Source organism: Sinohyriopsis cumingii, chromosome 2 (genome assembly GCF_028554795.1).
Source record: "Sinohyriopsis cumingii isolate HCF-2022 chromosome 2, ASM2855479v2, whole genome shotgun sequence".
In the NCBI taxonomy this organism is placed as follows: domain Eukaryota; kingdom Metazoa; phylum Mollusca; class Bivalvia; order Unionida; family Unionidae; genus Sinohyriopsis; species Sinohyriopsis cumingii.
This window is the reverse complement of record NC_142962.1, coordinates 125,792,087-125,818,337: the sequence shown is the minus strand read 5'-3', so window position 1 is coordinate 125,818,337 and position 26,251 is coordinate 125,792,087. Positions and strand designations below refer to the sequence as shown.

Below are 26,251 nucleotides of genomic sequence, written 5' to 3'. Positions count from 1 at the left end.
TCTAAGCGCGTTGTTTAACCACAATATATTAAGACCCATATTAATCGAAATATTGACGAATCTTCTCTAAAACCTCCCCACAGTTAGTGTAGATACTGTTCGTCGCAATTTATTATAGGCGTTTAAGTAAACCTGTAACTACGAAAGTCCTGCAGAGTGTTCAATTTGATTCTGTATTTTTTTTTATTGGAAATAAGTAACTAATTACTTGTTCCTTTAGTGAGCCAGGAATAAGGAATATTCCACCAACTCTATGTCAATCCCGAGTGTAAGTTATCTGTGAGTTAAGACTCTGTGGTCTTAAACTTAATAACACAAAAGAGCCAAAACCAACAAGTTTTTTTAAAATAAAAATAACTTTTATAATTCAACAAATAATGTATTTTCCTAGAATGCATAGCTAGATGTGCCCGTGATCTTGAATCGTTTGAGGTGCTAACAATATTGATGCATCACAGCGATAAAACCCAGAATGTCCGCGAATAAATTCATAATAATAGCAAAATAGTAATTTAAAATAGTAAAAGTATCATAAGCGCTTTGTAATTCCAATGAATCATTTAAATAAACGAATCCTCTCAAACTTAATCTGACAACAGCTGAAGTTAAAGACACGGATGAATAATTTTGATGTAAACAACCCTAATACAAAACTAAGACACAAAAGGGAACCGGGATGAGGGTCATGTCCCCATCAAATTCATCAATAAGATCACATCTAGTAGATTCCAAGGTCAAAAGACCGCGTAAACATATTTACACAAATTAAACTAAAGTGCAGCCAACAATCATGGAGCTATTTAATATCGTTTATAAAATGACCCTTGCAATTACAAGATATACATATGTATTGTCGGTATTCATTTACATTAGTGATTTCATCATGCATTTGCTGTTGGACGTGCTCTTCATTTACTTGATTTTGGAAAAGAGAACTACGAGGCTTTATCTCAGTCGTCTTGCCCCACTGCTACAATCGCCTTATGTTTTGAATATGGCGTCATCCCGTTATACTCGCCAGTCGACCCGTTTATGCTACGATGTACCCTTTTTAACTGCATTAAATAATCCCACCTTGGCGCCCGATACTAAACTGAGCACCAGATTTAACGAGCCGAGACTACATTCATCTGTATTGTTGTTTTAAAAACTTCGGCCTGAAAAGAACAGGAAGATTAACTTCATTTATCCCCCGTTCACCCTTTCCTTTGCAGCAATTAGAAAACTTGACCATTAATTTGGATAACTTACTTCAAATTCCTCTGAAATAATCAACATTGAATTCTGGGGAACCGCTTCGTATTTAACTTCTCAACGCCCAATCAATATGATCACCGCCCAATCAATAGGATGACGAACCAAAAACCAGGTAATTAAACTATTTTAATATATTTGCAGTTGATCTAAGTCATTATTTAATAACAGTACTACCGACCATACCCTTTCTCTCTCTCTCTCTCTCTCGGTCGGTTTGACCTTTACCATCATTCCTAGGTCCAGAGGCATCGTTCTATGGTCCAGAGAGAGAGAGAGAGAGAGAGAGAGAGAGAGAGAGAGAGAGAGAGAGAGAGAGAAAGGCAGCCTTTTGTCATTTTCATATTTAATTAATAATAATCGATTAATAAAACATTATAGTAGGTTTACGAAACAACATCAAGAACAGCAACAACAAAACAATAAATTGCCTCGTAACAAAATATTTACCTTATAGTGTCAACAGGCTATAGTAATATTGTAACATTCATTATATGATCACTGTAGATCAATCCCAAGGAAAGTGTACGCATACCATTAAGACGAGCTATATTCTTTTAAGTTACTTGATGTTAAGATCGGTTTCAAGCTTTTCATCCAGCCCAAATGCTTTTTTTTCTCTTTCCAAATTTCTGCGGGTTTTCTTCCCTTATGCATGAAAGGGGAAGAGGAACGGAAAGCAGAAAGAACTGCGATGAGATTGTGTACCATAGTAAATTCGTTTAGAAAACGGGGATTATTAATACTTTTTATAAGTCACTAGTGATCAATGGGTGGAAATTCATCATTGGCATGTAGACTTAGAATCGACAGCACACGGCTGCACTTTAAAAGCGATGTTATTTTTTAAAAATACATATGTATTCCTAAATTATTTCAAATCACAAGCTTTAGACATCTTATCACTGTGGCAAAAGATCTGAGAATATCCAAAAAAACAAAAACCCAAAACAAAATGGTGTGTCTGTGTGTGTTTTTACTGTCGTTATTTCTCAGATATTCTGACGCTCTCTTAGCTCACTAGTATCATTTTTAAGGTCTGTATTCAAATTTACTTTTGCTGTGGATTGTAATGTTCATCGATGACATGTCAGTGGTTATAAGGTTTGTTTTAAGTATATGCTGATATTTACATTTCACATAACATTGTGTACGAAGAAAGTCAAACCCTATGTAGATGAAAGTTTTTAGTTTTGTGTTTTAAACTACAGCAATAATTTTGGTTTAAAAGTTATATCATGCCCGAGACGCTGCATCACTTTCTATTAGTTTGTCTTGCACCGTGACGAAATATCACGTGTGTGTGTGTGTGTGTGCCACGAATCTACAGGGTTAACTCGCTGATGTAGAAACCCGCCTACTCGTAGTTTGAACTCTCTTTCAAACAGCATGTAGTTTATGGAGTTATGGCTTCTGTACATGTCCAGTATTGTTAAGAATATATGTAAGACATTCAAATAATTATTTGTTCCTTATATCTATAATATGAAAATTTAAACGAATATATATATAAAAAAATTCCACATATATCAAGATACAATTTTACTTTCTCATTACTTCTTCAAAAATGAATTCATTATAACTTACAGAAATGGTAGATGCACTGTTCCATCTTGGTAGACTTAATAGAAAACGAAGACTATTATTATAACCAATAACTAGTTTTCATTTCACACATAGGCCTAATGAAGGGCCATAACATTTCTTATGCTGGATATTAAGTATAGCTTTGCTGAAACCAAAAATGGAAATAAAACATGACAATTACAGCAATCAACAGAAGCTACTAAGCCCATTTAAACCGTTTTTGACCGAACACTTAAGCAAATAACTTCATAGTCGACAAATTGCTATGTCCCAAAATTAGGCCTAAAGGTCATTCAATCTATAAAAAAAAAATTTGTTTATTTCTTTTATCTACCAAATCTGTTAGTATTTTATGTTGAGTGTTGTTTTTGTACACATTTATATGAGCAAAGCAACGTAGTTTACCGAATATAAAGGTGTAATTGCAAGCTTTGTTTGCACTCCAAAATGTTCGGGTTGTCAAAGACAATATGGCAGTGCATACAATGACTTGTGGTAAATGACGTCATATTCTATTTATAGCAACAAGGTGAATTCGTAACCTGCCCTATTTCCTAGTGACGACCTAAACTTGCGCGCGCATATAGTTTCATAGGGGCTAGTACAGATCAATACGTTAAGACGATCATGTTAATTATTACAATTCACATAGTTTAGAAGAAAAAAGTTTATGTTACAGAACTGTCAAGATGGGATGTGGTGTTAGCGGACCTCACGGAAACATGTTTATCCGTCAGTCTCTCAAGCACATATATACACAAACATATACATTGTTGTTTTATATTTATGAATATTACACCTATAAATATTTAGTGTATAGTTCTGCACTCGTATTTTAATCCGTTAACACATTTGATTTACGCATTATAGTGTTTCACGTTTCTTTGATTTTCGTATTGTTTCAACCGTTGCTAGACAAAAAGTTAAGTTGCAAATATTCTCTTACCGCTGTATGTCCATTATATATATTTTCTCTTTCAACTGTTGTCATGTGTTGTTTCACTGGTACATGTAAGACAGATTACAGTGCCAACAGTAACAGCAGATTAAATGACAAAGCAACACTATATGTATTTGACATTTTCCAAAAGACATTGTGATCAAAACACGTTTGGTAACTACATAGGATAAGTAAACATTCTGAATCGGTCTAAGAAGGCAGCTGTATGACAACAGCACAGCAAATTTTCTGGATATTATGTAATAAAGAGAAATCCGAAATGTTGTTTCATCACGAAAGGTTTAAAAAAAAAAAGAAAGAAAAAAGAAAAGAAAAGAAAGTTTAGCAGGAAAATTCTGCCGGTAAACTGGAATCCATGTTATAAACTTGTCATTGGTGAGGTTGTCTGACACAGATTTAAGTCTTCTCTCTAAGGACCTCAGTCTTTTTTTCCTTGCTGAAAATGTACAGTGTACTAGAACTGAAAGAAGACTTAGTTTTATTTTCATGTTGAATAACGATGATGGAGATTCCAGAGTCACTAGTAACTACTGATGAATCTTTGAGATTCATGTTGAATATGCTGGAGATTCCAGAGTCACTAGTAACTACTGATGAATCTTTGAGATTCATGTTGAATATGCTGGAGATTCCAGAGTCACTAGTAACTACTGATGAATCTTTGAGATTGATCTGGAGATTCCAGAGTCACTAGTAACTACTGATGAATCTTTCAGATTCTGCCCAAGATGCAATAATGTTGAATCCCCAAGTAATGTTCTTGCACCAGAGTCACACTTGTTCATGGTGGCAAACGACAATTCTTACAAATTGAGACATACCTAAAATGTAACCTGACAGGAAAGACAAACACTGTGTGAGCTGGAAAATAATGTTATCATGTCAGCAGACAATGGGTCCTGTGTTGTCGTCAATTGGTCTGACTACAATAATGAGGCAAGCCAACAGACAAGGGGTCCTGTATTGTTGTCATCAATATGTATGACTACATTGAGGCAAAATAGTCGACAAGGCATCCTGTATTGTTGTCATCAATATGTATAACTACATTGTTGAGGCAAAGGGGAAAATTTCAGACCAACAAATTATTAAAAATAAGAAACAGTCATGCTCCAACAACTGATCATGCTGACATTTGTGTCAGACATAAAAAGATATTCATAACACTGGACAGATTGATGAAACTGACTCACCTACTACCAGTGGACCCCATCCTGATAGATTTTATATACTCCCGTAAACACACAAGGACTGTAACCTGGAAATCTACTGTATAGATGGAATGACATTGTTACAATATTTGTCATTTTAATCTATATTAAACTGTTTTACATTTTAGTGATCTGGCTGAGATTAGCTATAGGTATGTCTTCTTATTGTACGCTCTATTCTGATGATAACACTAGTTAATTGATTGACTGACTAAAATCATCACCCCAACCAATCAACTTAAACTGTCTTGTGAATTCATCCAATGTTTTCAGTTACCAGCATTTAACACATTTGTGCCCAGCTGCACTCTAAGTAAAGCACTTTTATCAGCTGTTTTCAAATCTATGACATTAACCTTGATTTAATGCTTGTGTGTAGGAAGAACATTATTTGATAAAGAAACCTCACTTTAACCACACTCTACTTTGAGATCATCATATTTTGGGATATAGATATATGTATTCAATTCATTTATGTCCATTTGTATTCAGTGCAATAGTGTTGTCTGTTGTGCTCATTAGTAATCAAAAGAACTATTATCTCTGATGTCCATTTATACTCAAAGCACTGTCATCTGTCATATCCATTTGTACTTAGAGTACTGTTATCTCTGATGTCCATTTATACTCAGAGCACTGTCATCTGTCATGTCCATTTGTACTTAGAGTACTGTTATCTCTGATGTCCATTTATACTCAAAGCACTGTCATCTGTCATGTCCATTTGTACTTAGAGTACTGTTATCTCTGATGTCCATTTATACTCAAAGCACTGTCATCTGTCATGTCCATTTGTACTTAGAGTACTGTTATCTCTGATGTCCATTTATATGCAAAGCACTATCATCAGTCATATCCATTTGTACTTAGAGTACTGTTATCTCTTATGTCCATTTATACTCAAAGCACTGTTATCTGTCATCTCCATTTGTACTTAGAGTACTGTAATCTGTCTTGTTCATTTTTACTTAGAGTATTGTCATCTGTCATGTCCATTTATACTTAGAGTACTGCTATTTGTCATGTCCAGCTATAATCAAAGTATTGTTATCTGTCATGTCCAGCTTGTATTTAGCTTTTGGAATATGGATTCAACACTATTACAGACATTTATATTTAGCTTTTGGAATGTAGATTTAACTCAGCTATAGCCATTTATATTTAGCTTTTGGAATGTAGATTTAACACAGCTATAGCCATTTATATTTAGGTTTTGGAATGTAGATTTAACACAGCTATAGCTATTTATATTTAGGTTTTGGAATGTAGATTTAACTCAGCTATAGCCATTTATATTTAGGTTTTGGAATGTAGATTTAACTCAGCTATATACATTTATATTTAGGTTTTGGAATGTAGATTTAACTCAGCTATATACATTTATATTTAGGTTTTGGAATGTAGATTTAACTCAGCTATATACATTTATATTTAGGTTTTGGAATATTTGGAATAAGAATTCAACACCATTACATACATTTATAATTAGGTTTTGGAATATAGATTCAACACATCTATAGACATTAATATTTAGGTTTTGGAATATGGATTCAACACAGCTATATACATTTATATTTAGGTTTTGGAATATAGATTCAACACATCTGTAGACATTAATATTTAGGTTTTGGAATATGGATTCAACACATCTATAGACATTTATATTTAGGTTTTGGAATTTAGATTCAACACATCTATAGACAGTAATATTTAGGTTTTGGAATATGGATTCAACACATCTGTAGACATTAATATTTAGGTTTTGGAATATGGATTCAACACAATTAGATACATTTATATTTAGGTTTTGGAATATAGTTTTAACACAGCTGTATACATTTTATATTTAGGTTTTGGAATATAGATTTAAAATAGCTATAGACATTTATATTTAGGTTTGAAATAGATTTAACACAGCTATAGACATTGACATTTAGGTTTTGGAATATAGATTTAACACAGTCATACACATTTATTTTTAGGTTTTGGAATATAGATTCAACACAGTTACATACATTTATATTTAGGTTTTGGAATATAGATTCAGCACAGTTACATTCATATTTAGGTTTTGGAATTTGGATTTAACACAGCTATAGACATTTATATTAAGGTTTCTGAATATGGATTCAACGCCATTAAAGTCATTCAGTTCTTTGCCGACAGACACGACATGAAGAATAATGAATTTCTATAGTGCTCTTTGTGATGTTTATGGCCCAGTAACGTCAGGCACAGCCCCCACTCGTGAATTCTGATGGCAGCACACTCATAACTGAGAAGGAGAAACTGGATCACTGGGCGGAGCACTTTGACTCTGTCCTTAACAGACCCTCTTCCATCAATGATGATGTGATCAACCATCTACCCCAGGTGGAGATCAACGATAGGTTGGCTGACCCTCCAACAGTGCTGGAAACTCATAAGGCCATTGAGCTTCTGTCTAGTGGAAAAGCTCCAGAAGCAGACTCCATCCCAGTTGAGATCTACAAGTCTGGTGGGCCTAAGCTAGTGGAAAGACTAACAGAGATGTTCTGTAGGATGTGGAAGCAGAAATGCATACCCCAGGAATTCAAAGATGCATCCATCATTCACATTTACAAATGCAAAGGCAATCGCCAATCCTGCAACAACCACAGAGGAATCTCTCTACTCTGCATTGCAGGTAAGGTCCTTGCCAGGCTACTCACAGCACCATGATCTTGGCCTACTGCCAGAAAGTCAATGTGGCTTCAGAAAGTAGAGAGGCACCATCGCCATGATCTTTGCTGCCAGGCAGATGTAAGAAAAGTGTTGTGAACAAAATGTCCAGGTTTACACTTCCTTTGTGGACACTGTCTGTCAGGAAGGCCTTTGGAAGATCATTGCCAGATTTGGATGTCCAGAAGTCTTCATTGAAATAATGAGTCATTTTCATTATGGCATGCTTCTGAACCCTTTATAGTTACGAATGGTGTGAAACAAGGATGCATCTTAGCCCCCACTCTCTTCAGCCTCATGTTCTCTGCAATGTTGATTGATGCTTTCAGTGAGAGTGATGTGGGAGTAGGTCTCTGATACCATCTGGATGGGAAGTTGTTCAACCTGAGGAGGCTTCAAACCAAAACCAAAGTCCAAGCTGAGAATATTAGCAACCTCTTGTTTGCAGATGACTGCACCCTCAACTCTAGCACAGAGGAAGGCATGCAGCAGAGCATGGACCTTTTTCCACAGCTTGCACCAACTTCAGACTCACCATCTCTACCAGCAAGACCGAGGTTCTGCATCAGCCAGCTCCTGGAGTAGACTGCCTGGAACAATTCATCACTGTCAGTGGCCAAAAGCTTAAAATATAGACAGGTTCACATACCTTGGCAGCACCCTCTCACAAGCAGTCCACATAGACAATGAGGTCAACACTAGGATTGCCAAAGCCAGCATAGCTTTTGGGAGACTCTGCTCAAATGTCTGGGATAGGTGAGGCATCAAGCTTGCCACCAAACTCAAAGTCTACGCAGCGGTTGTTCTCCCCATCCTCCTCAATGCTTGCAACTGTATATAACCACCATGTTAAAAAACAACCACTTCCATATGAGCTCCCTGAGAAAACTACTGAAAATCACATGGCAGGACAAGGTAACGAACACAGAGATTCTCACTCAGGTCGGCATGACAAGCTTCCACACCATGGTGTGCAAGGCACAACTCCAATGGGCAGGCCATGTTGTCTGCATACCGGTAGAATGCCTACCTAAGAAGGTCTTCTTTGGAGAGCTACAGCAAGGCAAGAGATCTCACAGTGGTCAAAAAAGAGATACAAGGACACTCTCAAGGTGTTGCTGAAGAACTTAGGCATTGACCCTGACAGCTGCGAGAGTGTCACTGTTGATCGATCTGCTTGGCACAGTCAAGTCAATGCTGGTGCGGCAGCCTTTGAGCAGAAAGGACTGGTGGACGTAGCTGAGAAATGTGATCTGTGCAAATCCAGGAACAGCAGTTCTGCAGCTCCCAGTCATCATCATCACCATAAATTACCTTTAGTGTTGAAGTTTGATGAATTACCTTTATTGTTTGTTGGAATATGATGAATTACCTTGAATGTTTGTTGGAGTATGATGAATTACCTTTATTGCTGGAGTGTTATGAATTATCATTTTTCATGTTTGTTAGAGAATGATGAATTACCTTTAGTGTTGGAGAATGATGAATTCCCTCTATTGTTTGTTGGCGAATGATGAATTACCTTTAGTGTTGAAGAATGATGAATTACCTTTAGTGTTGAAGAATGATGAATTACCTTTATTGTTTGTTGGAGAATGATGAATTACCTTTAGTGTTTGTTGGAGAATGATGAATTACCTTTATTGTTTGTTGGAGAATGATGAATTACCTTTAGTGTTTGTTGGAGAATGATGAATTACCTTTATTGTTTGTTGGAGAATGATGAATTACCTTTAGTGTTTGTTGGAGAATGATGAATTACCTTTATTGTTTGTTGGAGAATGATGAATTACCTTTAGTGTTGGAGTTTAATGAATTACTTTTATTGTTTGTTGGAGAATGATAAATTACCTTTAGAGCTAGTGGAGAGCAGCTCTTCATTTTAATCAACCATACTTTAATTTAGTTTAAATCATGTTTATTGCAGAAACTTTGTCAAATACAAGTACAGACATAGGATTTCTGTGATTTAGGAGAAAACATTAGCTTATCAGAGCACTTTCTCCCCATGAGTAAAATAATTATAACTGTAAAACTAGTTGCTGGTGCAAGTGGTTACCAGGAAAAGTCACAGACTACATGTACAAATATACAATTATAGGTATTTACATACAGTAAATATAAAATTACATGTATGTATTTAAATAAATAAACAATTACAGGTACATGTATTTACATAAATATACAATTATAGGCATTTACATAAATTTACAATTAATGGTATTTACATGAAGAGAATATTTAATTATTTCAAGAATTTAACATTTTGGTAAAAAAGAAGAAAATAGGCATTTTAAAATAAGGTAACACAAGGGTCTAAACTATACTTAAATTTCTTTTATACATGAGCAAATGTTACATAAAGAAATATTTGTTATTATCTAATGTCTGTTTTCAGCCCATGCTCCAGTGTGCAATGTGGGATACCTTCTCCACTGTACGAGCAGAAAGCAGAAGTGGAAAAGAGAGTTCTGTGTGCTTTACAGGGACACGGTCCTTGCCTGGTATAAAAAGCAAGGAGATGGTCAACCAGAGGGTCATATCTGTCTGCAGGTGTGTCCTAGAGTAATGAAAATTAAACTTTATCAAAGGTCTGTTGTTAATCAAGGCACCATTTATATTCACTTATAAGTTGAGTTAAACAGCAGTGTTGTGTTGTGATTTGGATTTTTAACGTAGCTTTAACAATTTTTCAGTCATATCACTATGATGACCGCAGTTTAGCTGTTTATAGTGATGTCTAGCACTAGGGCATCATGCTGCAGACATGTAGCATGATGTCCCACCCAGTCACATTATCTGATACCAGGCCGACCAGCCCTAACACTAACCTCTTAATGCTGAGCGCCAAGCAAGGCAGCTGTTAGTACCATTTTTGTAAGTCTTTGGTATGACTCGGCCAGGGATCGAACCCACGACCTCCTGCATCCGAGGCAGACGCTCTAACCACTAGGCTACTGGAGCGAATAGCAAACAACATAGACCCTGATGTGTCATAGCATAATGCAATGGCAAACTAAGATGTACATAGTTCGTTCTTCTGGTTACTCCTAACATTAGTGCATTATGTGGAAGCAGATCTGGGTCTATGTAGCTAGCATGTGGACACAACCTGTAAGTGAGTATATACTGTAGGTGGATGAAACCAATGTACATTGGAGAACTACATCGTCCACTGAGATGAATGATCTCCTGTACAGATGCATCAGGGATGTATATCTTGTATGGGAAATATAAATAGTATGGGATGTATATCTTGTATGTGATGTATATCTCCTATTGGATTTATTCAGATTCTGATTGGATGCTGGGATGTATATCTTGTATTGGATGCATTCATGTTCTTATTGGATGCTGGGATGTATATCTTGTATTGGATGTATTCGGATTCTTATTGGATGCTGGAATGTATATCTTATATTGGATGCATTCAGGTCCTTATTGGATGCTGGGATGTATATCTTTTATTGGAGTACATTGCATTCAGGTTCTTATTGGATGCTTGGATGTATATCTTGTATTGGATGCATTCAGGTCCTTATTGGATGCTGGGATGTATATCTTTTATTGGAGTACATTGTATTCAGGTTCTTATTGGATGCTTGGATGTATATCTTGTATTGGATGTATATCTTGTATGTGATGCATATCTTGTATTAGATGTATATCTCGTATTGGATTTATTCAGATTCTTATTGGATGCTGGGATGTATATCTTGTATTGGAGTACATTGTATTCAGGTTCTCATTGGATGCTTGGATGTATATTTTATATTGGATGTATATCTTGTATTGGATGTATATCTTGTATGTGATGCATATCTCGTATTAGATGTATATCTCGTATTGGATTTATTCGGATTCTTATTGGATGCTTGGATGTATATCTTGTATTGGATGCATTCATGTTCTTATTGGATGCTGAGATGTATATCTTGTATTGGATGCATTCATGTTCTTATTGGATGCTGGGATGTATATCTTGTATTGGAGTACATTGTATTCATGTTCTTATTGGATGCTGGGATGTATATCTTGTATTGGAGTACATTGTATTCATGTTCTTATTGGATGCTGAGATGTATATCTTGTATTGGATGCATTCATGTTCTTATTGGATGCTGGGATGTATATCTTGTATTGGAGTACATTGTATTCATGTTCTTATTGGATGCTGGGATGTATATCTTGTATTCGATGCATTCATGTTCTTATTGGATGCTGGGATGTATATCTTGTATTGGAGTACATTGTATTCATGTTCTTATTGGATGCTGGGATGTATATCTTGTATTGGATGCATTCATGTTCTTATTGGATGCTGGGATGTATATCTTGTATTGGATTACATTGTATTCATGTTCTTATTGGATGCTGGGATGTATATCTTGTATTGGATGCATTCATGTTCTTATTGGATGCTGGGATGTATATCTTGTATTGGATGCATTCATGTTCTTACTGGATGCTGAGATGTATATCTTGTATTGGAGTACATTGTATTCATGTTCTTATTGGATTCTGGGATGTATATCTTTATATTGGATGCATTCATGTTCTTATTGGATGCTGGGATGTATATCTTGTATTGGATTACATTGTATTCATGTTCTTATTGGATGCTGGGATGTATATCTTGTATTGGATGCATTCATGTTCTTATTGGATGCTGGGATGTATATCTTGTATTGGATGCATTCATGTTCTTACTGGATGCTGAGATGTATATCTTGTATTGGAGTACATTGTATTCATGTTCTTATTGGATTCTGGGATGTATATCTTTATATTGGATGCATTCATGTTCTTATTGGATGCTGGGATGTATATCTTGTATTGGATTACATTGTATTCATGTTCTTATTGGATGCTGGGATGTATATCTTGTATTGGATGCATTCATGTTCTTATTGGATTCTGGGATGTATATCTTGTATTGGATGCATTCATATTCTTATTGGATGCTGGGATGTATATCTTGTATTGGATGCATTCATGTTCTTATTGGATGCTGGGATGTATATCTTGTATTGGAGTACATTGTATTCATGTTCTTATTGGATGCTGGGATGTATATCTAGTATTGGATGCATTCATGTTTTTATTGGATGCTGGGATGTATATCTTGTATTGGAGTACATTGTATTCATGTTCTTATTGGATCCTGGGATGTATATCTAGTATTCGATGCATTCATGTTTTTATTGGATGTTGGGATGTATATCTTGTATTGGAGTACATTGTATTCATGTTCTTATTGGATGCTGGGATGTATATCTTGTATTGGATGCATTATGTTCTTATTGGATGCTGGGATGTATATCTTGTATTGGATGCATTCATGTTCTTATTGGATGCTGGGATGTATATCTTGTATTGGAGTACATTGTATTCATGTTCTTATTGGATGCTGGGATGTATATCTAGCATTGGATGCATTCATGTTTTTATTGGATGCTGGGATGTATATCTTGTATTGGAGTACATTGTATTCATGTTCTTATTGGATGCTGGGATGTATATCTAGTATTGGATGCATTCATGTTTTTATTGGATGCTGGGATGTATATCTTGTATTGGATGCATTCATGTTCTTATTGGATGCTGGGATGTATATGTTGTATTGGATGCATTCATGTTCTTATTGGATGCTGGGATGTATATCTTGTATTGGATGCATTCATGTTCTTATTGGATGCTGGGATGTATATCTTGTATTGGATGCATTCATGTTCTTATTGGATGCTGGAATCTATATCTTGTATTGGATGCATTATGTTCTTATTGGATGCTGGGATGTATATCTAGTATTGGATGCATTCATGTTTTTATTGGATGCTGGGATGTATATCTTGTATTGGATGCATTATGTTCTTATTGGATGCTGGGATGTATATCTTGTATTGGATGCATTCATGTTCTTATTGGATGCTGGGATGTATATCTTGTATTGGATTACATTGTATTCATGTTCTTATTGGATGCTGGGATGTATATCTTGTATTGGATGCATTCATGTTCTTATTGGATGCTGGGATGTATATCTTGTATTGGATGCATTCATGTTCTTATTGGATGCTGGGATGTATATCTTGTATTGGAGTACATTGTATTCATGTTCTTATTGGATGCTGGGATGTATATCTTGTATTGGATGCATTCATGTTCTTACTGGATGCTGAGATGTATATCTTGTATTGGAGTACATTGTATTCATGTTCTTATTGGATTCTGGGATGTATATCTTGTATTGGATGCATTCATGTTCTTATTGGATGCTGGGATGTATATCTTATATTGGAGTACATTGTATTCATGTTCTTATTGGATGCTGGGATGTATATCTTGTATTGGATGCATTCATGTTCTTATTGGATTCTGGGATGTATATCTTGTATTGGATGCATTCATGTTCTTATTGGATGCTGGGATGTATATCTTGTATTGGATGCATTCATGTTCTTATTGGATGCTGGGATGTATATCTTGTATTGGAGTACATTGTGTTCATGTTCTTATTGGATCCTGGGATGTATATCTAGTATTGGATGCATTCATGTTTTTATTGGATGCTGGGATGTATATCTTGTATTGGAGTACATTGTATTCATGTTCTTATTGGATGCTGGGATGTATATCTTGTATTGGATGCATTATGTTCTTATTGGATGCTGGGATGTATATCTTGTATTGGATGCATTCATGTTCTTATTGGATGCTGGGATGTATATCTTGTATTGGAGTACATTGTATTCATGTTCTTATTGGATGCTGGGATGTATATCTAGTATTGGATGCATTCATGTTTTTATTGGATGCTGGGATGTATATCTTGTATTGGAGTACATTGTATTCATTTTCTTATTGGATGCTGGGATGTATATCTAGTATTGGATGCATTCATGTTTTTATTGGATGCTGGGATGTATATCTTGTATTGGATGCATTCATGTTCTTATTGGATGCTGGGATGTATATCTTGTATTGGATGCATTCATGTTCTTATTGGATGCTGGGATGTATATCTTGTATTGGAGTACATTGTATTCATGTTCTTATTGGATGCTGGAATGTATATCTTGTATTGGATGCTTTCATGTTCTTATTGGATGCTGGGATGTATATCTTGTATTGGAGTACATTGTATTCATATTCTTATTGGATGCTGGGATGTATATCTAGTATTGGATGCATTATGTTCTTATTGGATGCTGGAATGTATATCTTGTATTGGAGTACATTGTATTCATGTTCTTATTGGATGCTGGGATGTATATCTTGTATTGGATGCTGGAATGTATATCTTGTATTGGATGCTTTCATGTTCTTATTGGATGCTGGGATGTATATCTTGTATTGGATGCATTCATGTTCTTATTGGATGCTGGAATGTTTATCTTGTATTGGAGTACATTGTATTCATGTTCTTATTGGATCCTGGGATGTATATCTTGTATTGGAGTACATTGTATTCATGTTCTTATTGGATGCTGGAATGTATATCTTGTATTGGATGCATTATGTTCTTATTGGATGCTGGGATGTATATCTTGTATTGGAGTACATTGTATTCATGTTCTTATTGGATGCTGGAATGTATATCTTGTATTGGATGCTTTCATGTTCTTATTGGATGCTGGGATGTATATCTTGTATTGGATGCATTCATGTTCTTATTGGATGCTGGAATGTATATCTTGTATTGGAGTACATTGTATTCATGTTCTTATTGGATGCTGGGATGTATATCTTGTATTGGATGCTGGAATGTATATCTTGTATTGGATGCTTTCATGTTCTTATTGGATGCTGGGATGTATATCTTGTATTGGATGCATTCATGTTCTTATTGGATGCTGGAATGTTTATCTTGTATTGGAGTACATTGTATTCATGTTCTTATTGGATGCTGGGATGTATATCTTGTATTGGAGTACATTGTATTCATATTCTTATTGGATGCTGGGATGTATATCTAGTATTGGATGCATTATGTTCTTATTGGATGCTGGAATGTATATCTTGTATTGGATGCATTATGTTCTTATTGGATGCTGGGATGTATATCTTGTATTGGAGTACATTGTATTAATGTTCTTATTGGATGCTGGAATGTATATCTTGTATTGGATGCTTTCATGTTCTTATTGGATGCTGGGATGTATATCTTGTATTGGATGCATTCATGTTCTTATTGGATGCTGGAATGTATATCTTGTATTGGAGTACATTGTATTCATGTTCTTATTGGATGCTGGGATGTATATCTTGTATTGGATGCTGGAATGTATATCTTGTATTGGATGCTTTCATGTTCTTATTGGATGCTGGGATGTATATCTTGTATTGGATGCATTCATGTTCTTATTGGATGCTGGAATGTTTATCTTGTATTGGAGTACATTGTATTCATGTTCTTATTGGATGCTGGAATGTATATCTTGTATTGGATGCATTATGTTCTTATTGGATGCTGGAATGTATATCTTGTATTGGATGCATTATGTTCTTATTGGATGCTGGGATGTATATCTTGTATTGGATGCATTCATGTTTTTATTGGATGCTGGGATGTATATCTTGTATTGGATGCATTCATGTTCTTATTGGATCCTGGGATGTATATCTTGTATTGATGTACATTGTATTCATGTTCTTATTGGATGCTGGAAGGTATATCTTGTATTGGATGCATTATGTTCTTATTGGATGCTGGGATGTATATCTTGTATTGGAGTACATTGTATTCATGTTCTTTTTGGATCCTGGGATGTATATCTTGTATTGGAGTACATTGTATTCATGTTCTTATTGGATGCTGGGATGTATATCTTGTATTGGATGCATTATGTTCTTATTGGATGCTGGGATGTATATCTTGTATTGGAGTACATTGTATTCATGTTCTTATTGGATACTGGGGTGTATATCTTGTATTGGATGCATTCATGTTCTTATTGGATGCTGGAATGTTTATCTTGTATTGGATGCATTATGTTCTTATTGGATGCTGGAATGTATATCTTGTATTGGATGCATTCATGTTCTTATTGGATCCTGGGATGTATATCTTGTATTGGATGCATTCATGTTCTTATTGGATGCTGGGATGTATATCTTGTATTGGATGCATTCATGTTCTTATTGGATGCTGGGATGTATATCTTGTATTGGATGCATTCATGTTCTTATTGGATCCTGGGATGCATATCTTGTATTGGAGTACATTGTATTCATGTTCTTATTGGATGCTGGAATGTATATCTTGTATTGGATGCATTATGTTCTTATTGGATGCTGGGATGTATATCTTGTATTGGATGCATTCATGTTCTTATTGGATGCTGGAATGTATATCTTGTATTGGAGTACATTGTATTCATGTTCTTACTAGATGCTGGGATGTATATCTTGTATTGGATGCATTCATGTTCTTACTGGATGCTGGGATGTATATCTAGTATTGGATGCATTCATGTTTTTATTGGATGCTGGGATGTATATCTTGTATTGGATGCATTCATGTTCTTATTGGATGCTGGGATGTATATCTTGTATTGGATGCATTCATGTTCTTACTGGATGCTGGGATGTATATCTAGTATTGGATGCATTCATGTTTTTATTGGATGCTGGGATGTATATCTTGTATTGGATGCATTCATGTTCTTATTGGATGCTGGAATGTATATCTTGTATTGGAGTACATTGTATTCATGTTCTTACTGGATGCTGGGATGTATATCTTGTATTGGATGGATTCATGTTCTTATTGGATGCTGGGATGTATATCTAGTATTGGATGCATTCATGTTCTTATTGGATGCTGGGATGTATATGTTGTATTGGATGCATTCATGTTCTTATTGGATGCTGGGATGTATATCTTGTATTGGAGTACATTGTATTCATGTTCTTACTGGATGCTGGGATGTATATCTTGTATTGGATGCATTCATGTTCTTATTGGATGCTGGGATGTATATCTTGTATTGGATGCATTCATGTTCTTATTGGATGCTGGGATGTATGTCTTGTATTGGATGCATTCATGTTCTTATTGGATGCTGGAATGTATATCTTGTATTGGAGTACATTGTATTCATGTTCTTATTGGATGCTGGGACGTATATCTAGTATTGGATGCATTCATGTTTTTATTTGATGCTAGGATGTTTTTCTTGTATTGGAGTACATTGTATTCATGTTCTTATTGGATGCTGGGATGTATATCGTGTATTGGAGTACATTGTATTCATGTTCTTATTGGATGCTGGAATGTATATCTTGTATTGGATGCATTATGTTCTTATTGGATGCTGGAATGTATATCTTGTATTGGATGCATTCATGTTATTATTGGATGCTGGGATGTATATCTTGTATTGGATGCATTCATGTTTTTATTGGATGCTGGGATGTATATCTTGTATTGGATGCATTCATGTTCTTATTGGATGCTGGGATGTATATCTTGTATTGGAGTACATTGTATTCATGTTCTTATTGGATGCTTGAATGTATATCTTTTATTGGATGCATTATGTTCTGATTGGATGCTGGGATGTATATCTTGTATTGGAGTACATTGTATTCATGTTCTTATTGGATGCTGGAATGTATATCTTGTATTGGATGCATTATGTTCTTATTGGATGCTGGGATGTATATCTTGTATTGGACGCATTCATGTTTTTATTGGATGCTGGAATGTATATCTTGTATTGGATGCATTGATGTTCTTATTGGATGCTGGGATGTATATCTAGTATTGTATGTATTCAGATTCTTATTGGGTGCTGTGAGAAACCAGTAAGTTTGTTTGTATGTATCATGATTCCACAACAGATCTGTTGTAATGCATCAGTATGTAAAAACATGTCATACTATGTATGTATGTATGTATGTATATCTATGTATGTATGTATGTGGAGCTCTCAACAGAATCTCAGGATGAGGAGTCCTGGATTATTCACTCATTGGACTTCAAGAGTCCCCAGCCTATATTTGAGAGTCCCTGGCACATGTTCATGAGAACCTTAATTTACTTTCAAAAGGACAGAAAGGAGAATGAACAACACATGCTCATTATTTATACATACATGCAGTTGAGTCTTAAAATGATGAAATCAGTGTAACAAAATAGGTACATAATACATAAATGACGATGTTTGTAATGGTGAATATTACCTGAAGTATGTCTTGTTTACAAGTTTGCCTAATTGCACTTTGGTTTAGTTTACAATATCCCACAGTACAAACACTATACTAAATATTCATCATTTCTTATTATCGCTAGTATGTGAACAGGACAGGAAAAGAGCAGTCCAACAAAGACTGAATGTCAGAAACTGAACTTAAGTATGGACATAATTTTTATGGAGCTTATGTTATGGTCTTGGGGTCCATCATGAGTAGTGCATCTCTCAGTCAACAGTTATTCGTTGCCACTCAGGAGTCTATATTTCTGATCCAGTTTTAGTCACACTTGGAATGTGGGTTTATGTCATCAGAATCAAAGATGGGTTCAATAATTATCAATTCCAGGCATATTACTGAGGTGATCTTGCATCTGATTGGTCAACCTTGTTATGGCCCAGAAGCTACAATTTCTAATCTGCTTTTTTTTAGACTTGGAATATGTGCCTATATCATTATGATCTTGAATGAGTTCAGTAATGAATGAAGCATATTTATTAAGTGATCTTGCATCTGTTTGGCACAGTTTGTTACCATTCTCAAAGCTCTACTTCTGGTTTGATTTTCGTCAAACTTGGAATGTTTGCTTGCCTTTGTTAGGGTCCTGCACATGTGATGTGAGATCCATGTATTCTGATGAGGTTATCTTGCATATGATTGGCTGAGCTTGGTACCCCTTTGGATCATAGCTTGGATCCAGTTTTCAATAATGAGCGAGATCAATGCATATTAATGAGGTGATCTTGCATCCAATTGGCTGAGCTTGTTACCCCTTCATAGCTTGGATCCAATTTTCAATAATGTGCGAGATCAATGCATATTAATGAGGTGATCTTGCATCCGATTGGCTGAGCTTGTTACCCCTTCATAGCTTGGATCCAATTTTCAATAATGTGCGAGATCAATGCATATTAATGAGGTGATCTTGCATCCGATTGGCCGAGCTTGTTACCCCTTCGTAACTTGGATCCAGTTTTTAATAATGAGCGAGATCTATGCATATTAAGAAGGTCATGTTGCATCATATTGGCTGAACTTGCTACCACATTGGATGATAATTTTGATCAAACTTGAAATATAAACTTACATCATCTAGGTCTTGGATGGGTTTGATAATGAACCAGTTCCATGCATAGTAATGAGAAAAACTTGCATCTAATTGGCTAGCCTTGTTATAATATTGGACATCAGATTTCTACTCCAGTTTTGATCAAACTTGAAATATATGCTTGTATCATAAAAATCTTGTTTAAGTTTGATAATGAGTGAAATCCACACTTATTAATAAGGTGATCTTGCATCATTTGACTGAGCTTGTTACCATGCTTGAGGTCATATTTCTGAACTGATTTTGACCAAACTTGGAATATAGGCACATATCACCAAGATCTTGTACAGGTTAGATAATGACTGAATTGCATGCCTGACAATGAGTTGATCTTGCATCCAACTTGTTATCCTTCTGGAAGCCATATTTCTAATCTGATTTTGATCCACTGTGAAAATATTGACTTATATCATCAGGATCTTAGATGAGTTTATTAAAGGGCAAGAATCCACACATAATATGATGTAATCTTACTTCTGATTGGCTGCATTTGTTAATACTCTGAAAGCCATATTCGAGATCTGATTTTGATCAAAGTTGGAATATATACTTTAATCATCGGGATCTTTGAGTGTTTCAGTAATTTGCAAGATTGATGCATATTAATGAGGTGATTTTGTGTCTGATTGTCTGGGCTTCTTACTACTCTTAAAGCCATATAAATTTACATCTGTTTGATTTATTATTATCAACATTTTGGATGACTTCACTTAGGAGCAAAAACCTACATATTAATTGTGCCTCCATCTTTGGAAATAACTTTTATCAGGCTGTAGTAAAATAGGTAAAATCAACATGATATAAAGTTTTGGAGCTAGTTTGCATATAATGTATCCAATCGACCAAGCTTCTTACACCTCTGGAAGCCATATTTCTGATCTGATTTTGTCATCAAGATCTTGGATGAGTTTGTTAATGGAAATAATTGAATAAGTTCTTAGACATCTTCATAAGCCTGCTTAGTGAAACAGTCAGATTTTAAGTTATGTAAAACCAGGTGAGCAATATTAGGCCCACTTGAGGCTCTTGCTAATTATCCATAAAATCTTGAAATCTGACTGAATCAATTTGTGTCATAATTTTGACCAGTCAAATGTACTTAGACTTAAACATTGTCATGTTGGTGAAATTGTGGCCTAAGGGGTTGCAGCTGACAGTAACCAAACAGCTTAGAACATCATCTGTACATGATCTGGACTAGAAAAATTTCAGAACTCGCTTAATTGCCATTGTATAATTTTCATGACATTGCACACAAAATCTTAATTTTTTTCCTGCATATTCTCTGTAAAATTCTGAACAAATCACATAAAATTGTACTTGCCAATTAAAGTTTCCATTGTGTGGACTGTTTTCCAACTCTGATTTGTGTAATGTAAGATTTAGAAATGATGTTTGTCGCTGTTATGTGCTTGTTATACAAAATGGATAAATACAGTACACACAGACTGTTATCATACATGTTACATGTTTAGGCTCTTTTGAAACATAACAAGTAAAAAGTGAAGACAACAAGCTTTATAAAATTTTACAAATAATTTATTTCCCTAGAAAAACAAGGTAAATATGAGAAAAAGAACTTAGAGTTTTATGAATCAAATCCAAAATTAATCCAAGAATAATCCAAGAATTAAAATATAGAGGTCCTAGTAATAAAAAGTCCTAATGAAACTGAGTTCAAATCCCGATGAAATCCAAATGGAAGATGATGATGTATGCTGTGGTCAACATCGTACTGTGTCAACAGTTCTTTGTTGTATCACAGAAAATAATATTCCAGTGTTTGAATTTTGTGTAAATTTCGATAACTGTTCTTGTCCACTTTAGAGCACTAGTATTTCCAGGGAAAACAATCTTGAAATCCAAATAATTTGAAGAAAATAAAATAATTAGCACAAAACTTGTCACAACATAAAACACTTGAATTTCTCAAGTGTTAAGGCAAGATTAATTATTATTTCTCAAAACATCAACAATAAATCTAGCTACAATGCAAAATAGATGCTTGGATATGGGTCAGTCCTCTGGAAAAACCAGTTTGTAACATTGTTATTGCTACATGTTATTTGTTACATACTCCAAGTATGGCCTTCATGCCACTTTATGAATCTTACTATGAGAAAAGAAAAATAAGAATAAAATAAGTTGTTTACTACAAACTATTATTCATTCTGAATCAAGGTCAGGAACTAGGTCAGCATTAGATACAATGTTTCTATAAAGCTGTTACAAAAATCAATCAGAACTGAACTCTATTCCAGTAAATAAAGTTACAATAGCAAGTAATGGAATAAAAAAAATCTGACTTACAAACAAAGAATGAAATTTAATCAAATATAAATTACAGCAGATTTACATAACATATATTAATAAATACAGTACACACAAACTGCTATCATACATTTATAGGTTACTACATTTGTATGGGAAAATATGAATGAGTTTTTAGGATGTAAATACTGCATAACCTTGGTTAAAGGAGAAAAGAAATGAGCATATAATAGCGATAAATACAATACACAAATATTGCTGCGCAACATTGATAAATACAGGTCACATTTACTGTTATACTACACTGATAAATGCAGTAAACACAAACTGTTATTCTACACAGATAACAATAGTACATAAACACTTATGCAGGATAGATAAATACAGTACAACATATACATACAGTACATAAATGTTATTCAACATGTATCAATACAGTACAAGCACATACAGTTATACAACATGGATCAATACATTTATACACACACTGTTATACAACATGGATCAATATAGTAAATGCACACACAGTTATACAACATGGATCAATACACTACAAGCACATGCAGTTATACAGCATTGATCAATACAGTATATGCACATTCTGTTATACATCATGGATCAATACAGTACATGCACATTCTGTTATACAACGTGGATCAATACAGTAAAAGCACATTCATTTATGCAGCATGGATCGATACAGTATATGCATACACTGTTATACAACATGGATCAATACAGTATATGTACACACTGTTATACAACAAGGATCAATACAGTATATGCACACACTGTTATACAACATGGATCAATACAGTAGAAGCACATACAGTTATACAGCATGGATCAATACAGTATATGCACATTCTGTTATACAGCATGGATCAATACAGTACAAGCACATTCTGTTATATAATATGGATCAATACAATACAAGCACATTCATTTATACAGCATGGATCAATACAGTATATGCACACACTGTTATATTACATGGTTCAATACAGTATATGCACACACTGTTATACAACATGTATCAATACAGTAGATGCACATGCTGTTATGCAACATGGATCCATACAGTATATGCACACACTATTATACAACATAGGTTTGATACAGTAAATGCACATGTTGCTATGCATCATGGATCAATACAGTATATGCACACACTGTTATACAACATGGATCAATACAGTACAAACACATACAGTTATACAGCATGGATCAATACAGTACAAGCACACACTATTATACAACATAGGTTTGATACAGTAAATGCACATGCTGTTATGCATCATGGATCAATACAGTATATGCACACACTGTTATACAACATGGATCAATACAGTACAAGCACATACAGTTATACAGCATGGATCAATACAGTATATGCACATTCTGTTATACAGCATGGATCAGTACAGTACAAGCACATTCTGTTATATAACATGGATCAATACAATACAAGCACATTCATTTATACAGCATGGATCAATATAGTATATGCACACACTGTTATACAACATGTATCAATACAGTAGATGCACATGCTGTTATACAGCATGGATCCATACAGTATATGCACACACTATTATACAACATAGGTTTGATACAGTATATGCACACACTGTTATACAACATGTATCAATACAGTATATGCACACACTGTTATTCAACATGGATCGATACAGTATATGCACACACTGTTATTCAGCATGGATCGATACAGTATATGCACACACTGTTATTCAACATGGATCGATACAGTATATGCACATACTGTTATGCATCATGGATCAATACAGTATATGCACACACATAACATGGATCAATATGCAGTACATGTACTGTGGCTGAAATTTATATGAATATTCTACTTGTAGATACAGTTTACTTATACTTTTATACCTTATGGATAAATACAGTACATTCGCACACTGTTATGCAACATTGATAAATGTAGTACACCTCCCCCAACTCTTACACAACATGGATAAATACAGTACACACACACTGTTATACAAAATGGATCAATACAGTACACACAAACTTATAGGCATGGATTAGTATAGTACACCCACTGTTATACAACATCAGTCAATACATTACATACACAAACACTGTTATACAACATGGATCAATAAAGTACACACACATACACTGTTATACAGCATGGATCAATACAGTACACACACATACATTGTTATACAGCATGGATCAATACAGTATGCACAGGCTGTTATACAGCATGGATCACTTCAGTTGACACACTGTTATACCACATTGATCAATACAGTTCATACATAGACTCACTGGGGGCTTGTCTTACTCCAAATGCTGTTTTCTCTAGTCCACAGCTTTATTGTCAGTGAAACAAAAGTTAATTTTGATGTGTACTGAATTGTGGAGGGATACCTATATCAAGTTCAGTACATAAATAAATTTTAAAATTATTTGATACAATTTATGGACATATTAATTTGTCCATTCCTGTGTCCAAGCATCTGTCCATTCATTTATCTTTTAGTTCAACTTGTAACCTGAAATCCATTTACTCTAGTAAAGGGGGTGCAATCATATTTGATATGATGTTTCATAAGGAGTAGTAGTCAAGGCTGTAAATGATTTGATTTAGTTTACTGTCTGTAAACATTTACAAAATTGGTGACTGTGTAAATAAACATACATAAAGTTGTTATTGACGCAGGAACTACTATTCCATTTTAATCATGTTTTCACATTTCTGCTGAAGAAGACTTTTGTAGGATGCTAGATGTAGCCCCTTGGGTATGAGGGGTAGGGGTGTATGGTCACAATTTAAATATAAAATATAGTCTCTCCTGTAAACTGAGCTCCATCAGAACCAAATGAGGAAGGGGGATCATATTTAGTATGATGCTTGAAGAGGATAAGTACATGACAACAAAGGTTTCTTATAAATCCAGCCCTTGGGGTAAGCAAACACAGATGGTAACACCTTGGCCAAGCACACGCATTCATTTAAAATTTTAAAGATATTTTTTCTTTGTGAGCAAGGGCAGTGATAAACATTGGTGATGCTATTACAGTTCATTACATGAGACAAGTCTTTAAAATGTCTTTTTATGCATGGCATCAGTTTAAGAAAGACTTGCATATTAATCAAAGATTCGTTGCTCTTTCTTTTACATAACACCTGCAATAAGCAGATGTTTGAACAAACTAATACTTGAATGCAGAAACATTAATTTTTGTTTTTTGGAATCATTTTAATAGGATTCAATAGCTTTGCAAGTGTTGGATGAAATTTTGTTCCTCTGTTCAGAAAGTATGCAGTTTCCTTCTTGTTGGACCAGTAGTACGTAGAATTTCCAACTGTCCCAAGCTGCCGCCTCATCCCAGGTTAACATATGACTATGTGATCGCTGTTCCAGAAATCCCCAGTGTTCATGCCAATGTCCACTGGTTTCTTTGCTCAGATGGTAATGCCATGGGGTAAGTATTATGATTTTGAGATGATTAAGTAAATGTGATGCTTGTGGGATTATAGTGTGGATAATCTCCATCTTCTGTGTGATGGATTATGCAACTAAATTGGATAGAAACATATTTACTGAGTCATTGCTTTTGGAATATTGTAAAATGTGATTTATAGATTTGAAAACTCAGTGGTCACTTTCCTATACAAATCTATCAATACAACTCTATATATTATAGTTCTGCATCACTAAGCTATTATGCACACAATGTATATAAAATTCTGCACTATACACTACCTGTTTTGGAGAAGTTTTTTTCTCTACACAACAGTTTTGAAAATCCTTCAAGAGTTCTTATCAAATACAACATAAATGTATTAGATATAATTTAGATGACTGATGTTTGATATCTAATAGTTTCATTCTTGACAGGAGAACTTAGAAAGATTGATTCCTGATAAGGGAGTTAAGAAAGATTTATACTTAACAACATTTCACA

General features: G+C 34.7%; 1 protein-coding gene across 1 annotated transcript in view; it reads left to right on the top strand.

Moving 5' to 3' along the window:
- Positions 1-3,433: 3,433 nt before the first annotated feature.
- Positions 3,434-26,251, top strand: part of LOC149805766 (uncharacterized) — a 58,588-nt gene continuing 35,770 nt past the window's right edge. The window contains exons 1-3 of the mRNA XM_089950439.1: positions 3,434-3,573; positions 10,112-10,266; positions 25,599-25,768. Of these exons, the coding sequence (XP_089806565.1) occupies positions 3,531-3,573; positions 10,112-10,266; positions 25,599-25,768 (368 nt within the window). The 5' untranslated portion in view covers positions 3,434-3,530. The remainder of the gene's footprint in view (positions 3,574-10,111; positions 10,267-25,598; positions 25,769-26,251) is intronic.